Here is a 10,000-nt window from a genome sequence, read left to right on the forward strand (position 1 = left end):
GATCCTCTGAAACTTTAAAATTTCCTCAGCTGCCTGAGGTGGTAGAGGCGCTGCCTTGCCTTTCTCACCAGAGTGTCTGTGTTTGTTGACCATGTCAGATCCTCGGTGATGTGGACTCCCAGGTATTTATACCGCTCACCCTCTCCACAGTAGTCCCGTTAATCCCCAGTGGTGAGTACGTCCTCTGTTGTTGTACCCTCCTAAAGTCCACAATCAGCTCCTTAGTTTTGGTGACATTCATGATGAGGCTGTTGTCCTGGCACCAGAGTGACAGATCAGCAACTTCCTCCAGGTAGGCCTTCTCGTCGTTCGGAGATCAGGCCCACCACCACTGTGTCATCCGCAAACTTGATGATGGTGTTGAGCTGAACCTGGCCACACAGTCATGTGTACAGGGAGTACAGTAGGGGCTGAGGACGCAACCCTGGGGGATCCTGTGTTCAGGGTGAGGATTTGGAGTGTGTCTGCCCACCCTGACCACCTGTGGTCTGGCGGTCAGGAAGTGCACGATCCAAGCACACAGGGATGTGTTCAGTCCCAGCTCAATCAGCTTGCCGGCCAGTCTGGAGGGGACTATGGTGTTGAAAGCTGAACTATAATCAATGAACAGCAGTCTGACATAGCCCCCCCTCTGGCTGTCCAGATGAGAGAGTGTGGTGTGCAGTACCTGGGAGACAGCATCATCCGTGGATCTGTTTGGGCGATAAGCAAACTGCAGCGGGTCCATGGAGGAAGGGAGGAAGGCGCAGATGTAGTCCTTTATCAGCCTCTCAAAGCATTTCATGACCACCGAGGTGAGGGCCACCGGTAGTCATTCATACATGCTGGAGAAGCATTCTTGGGCACAGGGACAATAGTGGATCTCTTGAAGCAGGCGGGGACCACGGACTCAGCCAGGGAGAGGTTGAATATTGTGGTGAACACTGGAGCTAGCTGGTTAGCACAGGTCTTCAGTACTCGCCCAGATATGCCATCTGGACCTGCAGCTTTCCTGGTGTTCACCCTCAACAGAGCCCTCCTCACACTGTGCTCGGTCACAGATGGTGGCAAGGGTGGTGGTGGGGGTGGAGATGGTGGAAAGGTGGGGAAACTGCCCAGAGCAGTGGGGGGGGGGAGGCTGTGGGTGAGGTGAGAAGTGATGAGGATGAAGAAAAAGGAGGGGACAATAAGAAAAACAAAAGAAATGTTGCTGATGGGGCTACGGCTGGCAAGGGTGATGGTGATGGTGATGGTGGCAAAGGTGGTGAAATCACCCAGAGCAGAGGCTGTGGTTGAGGTAGGAAGTAATGACGAAAGAAAAGAAGAGGAAGTAAAAGGAAGGAAGAACAAAGAAAATGCTGGGGGGAAGCCCATGGAGTGGGTAGGACAGGTGGGTGGAGTCGTAGGGGCAGAGGAAGAAGGTGTAGGTGAGGAGGGGGCTGAACAGGTGGAGATGGACGAAAAGGAAGCAGGGGGGCAGAAAGAGGCCCCAAAAAGAAAAAGTGACCAGAGCGCTGGCGGCGAGGCCAAGGCTAGCAGGGTGGAGGAGAGGAGGAGGAGTCAAGGGGCGGGGCAGGTGGAGGACAGCAGTGACGAGGAGGGGGCAGAGGACAGCGACTCTCCTCTGATTTTAACAAACAGTCAGACTCAAAAATTGTATACGGCGGATGAAATAAGCTTGTTATTATATAAAACGAAAAACATAAAAAAGGTAGAGGTCAAGGATCACTTCCCTGACCTCGTGGCATTTGAGCACTCCTGCCACTATCACATGGCAAAGAAGAAATTAGATATGCAGGAGGTTTTTAGAATCAGAAAGATTTTACCTAAAGTGAAGGAGTGCATCCAGCAGGGGGAGGTGGAGAGCTTCAATGTGTGTTTTAATTGATTTGTTGTTTTTAAGTTTTATTTGTTTTTTAAACACTTTTCTTTTAATGAACACATTCAGAGTCGGAGTTTTAAACGTAAATGGAGCGAGGGACAGTAAGAAGAGAACATCTATTTATGAATTTAACAAGTTGAAAGCCAACGATGTTCTCTTCTTACAAGAGACGCACAGCGACAGCACCAACGAGGCGGACTGGAGGAGGGAGGGGGGGAAGTCCTCCTGAGCCACAACACCAACCTCAGCGGAGGTGGGCTTCCTCTTCTCCAGGGCCTTCAGCCCGCGGTCACTGGAGGTCAAACACATCGTGGAGGGGAGGCTGTTCTTTGTGAAAGCACGGTTCGACCTTTTTAATGTTGTTTTAATTAATGTCTATGCTCCAACAACCGGGGCAGAGAGGAAGCTGTTTTTATCCAAAGTTAATGATGTTTTAAATGACTGTGCCTCGGAGGATTTTTTATTCTTGGGGGGTGATTTTAACTGCACACAGGATGATTTTAATGACAGAAACCACACAGAGCCACATCCAGCTTCACAGCAGGTGCTGAGGAGGCTGGTCCATTCTCATGGCCTGGTGGACGTGTGGCGAAGGATGCATCCGGACTGCCGACAGTACACATGGTCCCACGTTAGGGAGGGAAGGATCTCCTCAGCCAGGTTAGACCGTATTTATGTTTTTAAGCACCATTTTAATATTTTTAAAATGTGCAACATTGTTCCGGCTGGTTTTACTGATCACTCTTTGGTAATCCACTCACTGCTGACGGACGCAGGGCAGCCGGTTGTGGAACCAAGCCAGATCCGGAAGCGAGCGGTGGGGTTTTACTCCTCCCTGTATGCCAGTGAGTATAGGGAGGAGGAAGAGTCGACAGAGGGGCTCTGTGGGGAGCTGCCTCAGGTCTCCGAGGAGACTAATGAGGAGCTCAACAGACCCATAACCCCCCAAGAGCTGAAAGCTGCCCTGCTGGGAATGCAGGGAGGGCGCCCGGTATCGACGGCCTCCCCGCTGAATTTTATAAAAAGTACTGGGATGTCCTCGGAGGGGACATCCTAGACGTCTTCAACGAGAGTCTGGCCTCTGGTTCCATGCCGATGTCCTGCCGGAGGGCAGTACTAACCCTACTGCCAAAAAAAGGAAACCCGCAGGATATCGGTAACTGGCGCCCTGTGTCTCTGCTGTGTGTGGATTACAAGCTTCTGTCCAGGGTCCTCGCCTCCAGGCTGAGGGGAGCTATGGAGCAGGTCCTCCATTGGGACCAGACCTACTGTGTGCCCGGCAGGTCCATGGTGGACAACGTCCACCTCATTCGGGACGTTTTGGAGGTCTCCAGCTCGTTGGGTATGGACACTGGTCTGATTTCTCTAGATCAGGAAAAGGCTTTTGACCGCGTTGAACACGGCTTCCTCTGGAAAGTTCTGGGGAAGTTTGGTTTCAGCGCTGGCTTCATAGCTAATATCAAGGTTGATGGTGTTGTACAGTAATGTTGAGAGTGTGCTGAAGATAAACGGCAGGCTGTGTGCTCCTTTTAGAGTGGGTAGAGGGGTCCGGCAGGGCTGTGCTCTGTCCGGGATGCTCTACGCACTCTCCCTCGAACCCCTCCTCATTAAAATACGCTCTAGCCTACATGGTTTGGTTTTACCTGGTTTTAATTTTAAAATGATTTTATCGGCGTATGCCAACGACGTCGTTGTTTTTATTAAAAACCAAAATGACCCTGCAGACATCTCCCTCAGCCCGGGGCTAGGGGGACTCACCGGCCGCCTGCTAAGAACGAGCCACCCAGAAATATTTACAGTGAGAAAAGCAGACAAAAAGACACTGTATTTTAACTGCGTGAAGAGCACCAACAGGTCCGGACTGTGCAACAGACCGCCCACTGTGTGGTCAGAGAGACTTGGGCATGGAGGCCCTGGCCCGCAGTGGGGGGTCCTATACAAGCCTCCCTGAAAGAAAGGACCGCTGACCTCCAGTGGCGGATTTTACACGGTGCTGTCGCGTCCAACGCTTTTATTTCAGTCATTAATCCCGCTGTCCTGAGCCAGTGCCCCTTCTGTGACCTCCGGTAGACTATTTACCATGTTTATAACGAGTGTAAGAGACTTTTGAGTTTCTTCGCTCTTTTAACATTGGTTTTTAGTCTTTTTAATGTGGTTTTTATAGAGAAGGTTTTTATCATGGGAGCTGCCGACAAAAAAACGGAAAAAGAAAAGTGGCAGCTCCTAAACTTTCTATCAGGCGAAGCCAGAATGGCCATTTATTTAACCAGGAAGTCCCGGGTGGAAAACAGAGAGGGGCAGGAGGCCAGGGCAGTGTGGCTCTGTAACATCAGAGCCAGACTCTGGCTGGAGTTCAGGCTTTATAAACACATTGGAGACCTGGATGCTTTTAAACAACGGTGGTGTTTTAAAGATATTGTTTGTTCTGTGGTGGAGGAGGAGCTGGGGTTTTTTTGTTTGCTTTTACTTTAAATAGCCTGATTTTTTAAAACACTTTATATTTAAAGAAACGGTGTAAAGGCTAAGAAAATGTAAATAAAGTGTTTTTCAAAAATCAAAAAAAATCTATTCTCTCTCTCTCTCTCTCTCTCTCTCTCTCTCTCTCTCCTCTCTTTCTCTTCTCTCTCTCTTCTCTCTCTCTCTCTTCTCTCTCTCTCTCTCTCTCTCTCTCTCTCTCTCTCCTCTCTCTCCTCTCTCTCTCTCCCTCTCCACATCATCTCTCCCCTTGTCCTCTGCTCTCTCGCTGCATTGATGAACCGGCTGCCTGGACTCCACTTCTCCTCTTCCATCTCCTCCTCCTCCCCCTCCTCTTCCTCCTGCTCCTCCTCCTCCTCCCTCATTGGGTGTCCAGCGGGTGTCGGGGGCTCTGTAGGAGCACCGGGGGAACGAGGGAGCAGAGGACGGCTGTGAGCTGGATGTGAAGGTAGGAGCCAGGCGAGGTGTCTCCTCCTCTTCAAGTGTTTCTGCTCTTTTATTGTGAAACTCATTTAGCGAAGCGGCGGTGAGTCAAACTGTCTCTGCTCCTCTGGGCCTCAGTCCACATGCTCTTGACTCCTTTCTTGTATTTTCCCTTTTCTGAATCTTCTAAGAAACAAGCAATTTCTACCGAGATGCCCTCGTGGAGTCGTATAGAAGTCTATGCTTCATGTGTTAAAGCTGCATTCTCTCTCCTGACCACCAGGGGGCGACTCCTCTGGTTGTGTTGAAGTATATGCTTCATGTGTTAAAGCTACATTCCCTCTCCTGACCACCAGGGGGTGACTCCTCTGGTTGTATAGAAGTATGTGCTTCATGTGTTAAAGCTGCATTCTCTCTCCTGACCACCAGGGGTCTCCTCTGGTTGTATAGAAGTCTGTGCTTCATGTGTTAAAGCTGCATTCTCCCTCCTGACCACCAGGGGGTGACTCCTCTGGTATGTGTATCTTATATCTGTATAAAGGTAATAAAGTGAATATGAGTTGACAGATCATGACTCTGATCTTTGGTTCGTGGAGTTTTGCCGGTTCTTTCGGCCTCTGGCGTTTTGAAGAATAATCTAACCGACGTTCCGTCTCCGTGGTTACGGAGAGCTCCGCGTTGACCAATCAGCTGCGTCGGCAGTGAGGGAAAGATAACCCCTGCAGCGGGTCTGATGCTCGGGATGCTTCACTGTTGTTTCAGGTGTTCGACCTCTGGATGAATTATTAAGAGGACTCAGTGGAGCGGAGATAAAGTTCAGCTCAGCTTCCCCCCCCCCCCCCCTCTGTCCTCCAGCTACATCTCAACCCTGGGAAGTCCTAATGAGGACCAGTCCTCGGCCTCTGAGGGGTCGACTCCTCAGAGGCCGAGGACTGGTCCACCGGGTCCGTTGTCACGCCAACACGAAGAAGAAGAAGAAGAAGAAGAAGAAGAAGAAGAAGAAGAAGCAAGAGAAGAAGGAGGAGCAGGAGGAGGAGAAGAAGAAAGAGAAGAAGAAGAAGAAGAAGAAGAAGAAGAGGGAGAGTAGAAGGGCGAAGAAGAGGGAGAAGAAGAGGAAGAAAGAGAAGAAGAACATTGTATCTTTGCCAAACTATTCCTTTTGTTTGACTGTTGAACGTTTTTGTTTCTCGGTGACATGTCGGCTGGTTCATGAAGAGCAGCTCGTCTTCTTCACCGCTATAGATGACTTTATATGAGCGATGAAGAGTAGCTCATCTTCTTTTCGTCCATAGATGAGTTTATATGAACGATGAAGAGCAGCTCGTCTTCTTCTCCTCTAGAGGAGTTTATATGAGCGATGAAGAGCAGCTCGTCTTCTTCTCCTCTAGAGGAGTTTATATGAGCGATGAAGAGCAGGAGGTGCCGCTCGGCTTCATGTCATCCAAACACTGAAGAAGTGTCGTTTTTACGGCCTGGACTCAAACCCCGTGGGATGGAGAGAATAACCAGATCCCAGGAATGAAAGAGAGAGACTCGTCTTCACTCACATATCGGCATCAAAGGTTTCTACAAGCTCACCAACGCACGTCAAACTATACGAGCACCGAAGAGTAAACTCCATGAACTAATTACATTAACTTGTCAACCAGTAATAGAAAGTTAAATACAGAGTTCCCTTCTTTCTATTTATTTAAATCAGAATAAATACACACATGTGGTCGATAGCATGAAACATTAATGACTTAATAAGAGGAACTTTATTAGGGGTGTTGGTTCTGATGCCCCCTGTGGACTAAAGTGGTAGTGTTGGTTCTGGCGCCCCCTTTGGACTAAAGTGGTAGTGTTGGTTCTGCTGCCCCCTGTGGACTAAAGTGGTAGTGTTGGTTCTGATGCCCCCTGTGGACTAAAGTGGTAGTGTTGGTTCTGGCGCCCCCTGTGGACTAAAGTGGTAGTGTTGGTTCTGATGCCCCCTGTGGACTAAAGTGGTAGTGTTGGTTCTGATGCCCCCTGTGGTCTAAAGTGGTAGTGTTGGTTCTGATGCCCCCTGTGGACTAAAGTGGTAGTGTTGGTTCTGATGCCCCCTGTGGTCTAAAGTGGTAGTGTTGGTTCTGGCGCCCCCTGTGGACTATAGTGGTAGTGTTGGTTCTGGCCCCCCTGTGGACTAAAGTGGTAGTGTTGGTTCTGGTGCCCCCTGTGGACTAAAGTGGTAGTGTTGGTTCTGGCGCCCGCTGTGGACTAAAGTGGTAGTGTTGGTTCTGATGCCCCCTGTGGACTAAAGTGGTAGTGTTGGTTCTGGCGTCCCCTGTGGACTAAAGTGGTATTGTTGGTTCTGATGCCCCTGTGGACTATAGTGGTATTGTTGGTTCTGGTGCCCCCTGTGGACTAAAGTGGTATTGTTGGTTCTGGTGCCCCCTGTGGACTAAAGTGGTAGTGTTGGTTCTGGCGCCCCCTGTGGACTAAAGTGGTAGTGTTGGTTCTGATGCCCCCTGTGGACTAAAGTGGTAGTGTTGGTTCTGGTGCCCCCTGTGGACTAAAGTGGTAGTGTTGGTTCTGGTGCCCCCTGTGGACTAAAGTGGTAGTGTTGGTTCTGGCGCCCCCTGTGGACTAAAGTGGTAGTGTTGGTTCTGATGCCCCCTGTGGACTAAAGTGGTAGTGTTGGTTATGGCGCCCCCTGTGGACTAAAGAGGTAGTGTTGGTTCTGGTGCCCCCTGTGGACTAAAGTGGTAGTGTTGGTTCTGGTGCCCCCTGTGGACTAAAGTGGTAGTGTTGGTTCTGGTGCCCCCTGTGGACTAAAGTGGTAGTGTTGGTTCTGGCCCCCTGTGGACTAAAGTGGTAGTGTTGGTTCTGGTGCCCCCTGTGGACTAAAGTGGTAGTGTTGGTTCTGGCGCCCCCTGTGGACTAAAGTGGTAATGTTGGTTCTGGCGCCCCCTGTGGACTAAAGTGGTAGTGTTGGTTCTGGCGCCCCCTGTGGACTAAAGTGGTAGTGTTGGCTCTGGCGCCCCCTGTGGACTAAAGTGGTAGTGTTGGTTCTGGCGCCCCCTGTGGACTAAAGTGGTAGTGTTGGTTCTGGTGCCCCCTGTGGACTATAGTGGTAGTGTTGGTTCTGGCGCCCCCTGTGGACTAAAGTGGTAGTGTTGGTTCTGGCGCCCCCTGTGGACTAAAGTGGTAGTGTTGGTTCTGGCGCCCCCTGTGGACTAAAGTGGTAGTGTTTGTTCTGGCGCCCCCTGTGGACTAAAGTGGTAGTGTTGGTTCTGGCGCCCCCTGTGGACTAAAGTGGTAGTGCTGGTTCTGTGTTAGTTCTGTGTTTAGCTTTGACTCCTCAGCAGAGTCCCAGCAGGGGGTCCGATCTCAGATCACCATGTTCCCGGTGGTCAAGACTCCGTAAAGGGTTCAAGGAAGAGTGAGAGAGGAAGGATGGATCCAGGTGAACAGCTTTGATGCAGGAGGTGGTGTTGTCTCAAGGGGGTGTGTGGGGTGGGGGGGGGGGGGTGGAGGGTCTCCACCGTCAGCCCATCTGTTGTTGTGGAGCTGCAGTTTAATCGACTGAGTCCAAACCGACTTGTTGTTTCCACACTGGTCTCAGAGCAGCAAGTAGAGCGGCGACGTAGAGCGGCGACGTAGAGCGGCGACGCAGAACTTGACGTCGTCACACAGTGTGCGTCACTCTAGAAATGAACATGTATTATATATCATTATCAATATCATTTCAAGCTGAACTGTTCACTGTTCTCTGGACGCTTCTCCAACGTTAGAATCTTCACGTTAATGATGACATCAGCGTTTCTGTGTATTATTTCGGGTTTTGGACCGTCGGCCACACAAGAGAAGAGATGTGATGACATCGTCTTGTGAGAATATTAATGAATTAATCTAGAAAAGATAGTTAGTAGTAGAGAATAGTTGTTAGTTGCAGTCGTTCTACAAACCCACTTAAAATAATCTGTTGAATAAATATGTATTTTAGTTGATTTATTTTGCATTAAAGTCGTTAAATAAAACATCACAAATATACATTTGAATCATGACTCCCTACAGCAGCTGGTCACTGTATAGTTTATCAAACAAGGGAATAAAACATGTATTGGGGACTATTTTCAGCGGCGGATGAATCCACACGCCGTGCTCTGGTGAGTAATTGACGGTGTGGTGAGTTCCGTGTGTTCCAGGTGACGGAGGAACGGCAGCGAGGAACATCCCCCAGTCAACACATCGCTTGTGTTATTTATTGATGATGATGATGAAACTGGGTCTCAGCGTTTCCCTCCGGCTCTCTGATGAAACCCTGAATCTGAGCCCCTCCCTCGTCTCCCAGGGGAAGCTCCGGTCATGATCGACTGGTCCAATGTGACAGCGGCCGGCCCCCAGGAGCCGGGCCGGAAACCCGAGGAGCTGCAGAAGTCCAAATGTGTGCTGGGCTTCGTCCCCGTGGTCTACTACAGCATCCTGCTCTGCGTGGGGGTCCCAGGTACGGCAGCACAGAGGTGAGAGGTGAGAGGCTGAGAGGTGAGAGGTGAGAGGTGAGAGGCCGAGAGGCTAAGAGGCTGAGAGGCTGAGAGGTGAGAGGTGAGAGGCTGAGAGGCTAAGAGGCTGAGAGGTGAGAGGCCGAGAGGCTAAGAGGCTGAGAGGTGAGAGGTGAGAGGCTGAGAGGCTAAGAGGCCGAGAGGCTAAGAAGCTGAGAGGCTGAGAGGCTGAGAGGTGAGAGGTGAGAGGTGAGAGGCTGAGAGGTGAGAGGCCGAGAGGCTAAGAGGCTGAGAGGTGAGAGGCTGAGAGGTGAGAGGTGAGAGGCTGAGAGGCTGAGAGGCGAGAGGTGAGAGGTGAGAGGCCGAGAGGCTAAGAGGCTGAGAGGTGAGAGGCTGAGAGGTGAGAGGTGAGAGGTGAGAGGCTGAGAGGTGAGAGGTGAGAGGCCGAGAGGCTAAGAGGCTGAGAGGCTGAGAGGTGAGAGGCTGAGAGGCTAAGAGGCTGAGAGGTGAGAGGCCGAGAGGCTAAGAGGCTGAGAGGTGAGAGGTGAGAGGCTGAGAGGCTAAGAGGCCGAGAGGCTAAGAAGCTGAGAGGCTGAGAGGCTGAGAGGTGAGAGGTGAGAGGTGAGAGGCTGAGAGGTGAGAGGCCGAGAGGCTAAGAGGCTGAGAGGTGAGAGGCTGAGAGGTGAGAGGTGAGAGGCTGAGAGGCTGAGAGGCGAGAGGCTGAGAGGTGAGAGGCTGAGAGGCTGAGAGGCTAAGAGGCTGAGAGGTGAGAGGCTGAGAG

At 50.9% G+C, this 10,000-nt stretch overlaps 1 protein-coding gene across 2 annotated transcripts in view; it reads left to right on the forward strand.

Moving 5' to 3' along the window:
• The first annotated feature begins 4,760 nt into the window (after positions 1 to 4,760).
• The window catches only part of gpr142 (G protein-coupled receptor 142), an 8,186-nt gene continuing 2,946 nt past the window's right edge, over positions 4,761 to 10,000 (forward strand). The window contains exons 1-2 of one of the 2 annotated variants that reach the window (XM_056430002.1): positions 4,761 to 4,784; positions 9,072 to 9,224. In XM_056430002.1, coding sequence (XP_056285977.1) covers positions 9,086 to 9,224 — 139 coding nt within the window. In that variant the 5' untranslated portion in view covers positions 4,761 to 4,784; positions 9,072 to 9,085. Of the gene's footprint in view, positions 4,785 to 8,732; positions 9,225 to 10,000 lie in introns of those variants that run through there. The other variant, XM_056430001.1, reaches the window with a different exon arrangement.

Source organism: Pseudoliparis swirei, chromosome 13 (genome assembly GCF_029220125.1).
Source record: "Pseudoliparis swirei isolate HS2019 ecotype Mariana Trench chromosome 13, NWPU_hadal_v1, whole genome shotgun sequence".
NCBI classification, from domain to species: Eukaryota; Metazoa; Chordata; class Actinopteri; order Perciformes; family Liparidae; genus Pseudoliparis; species Pseudoliparis swirei.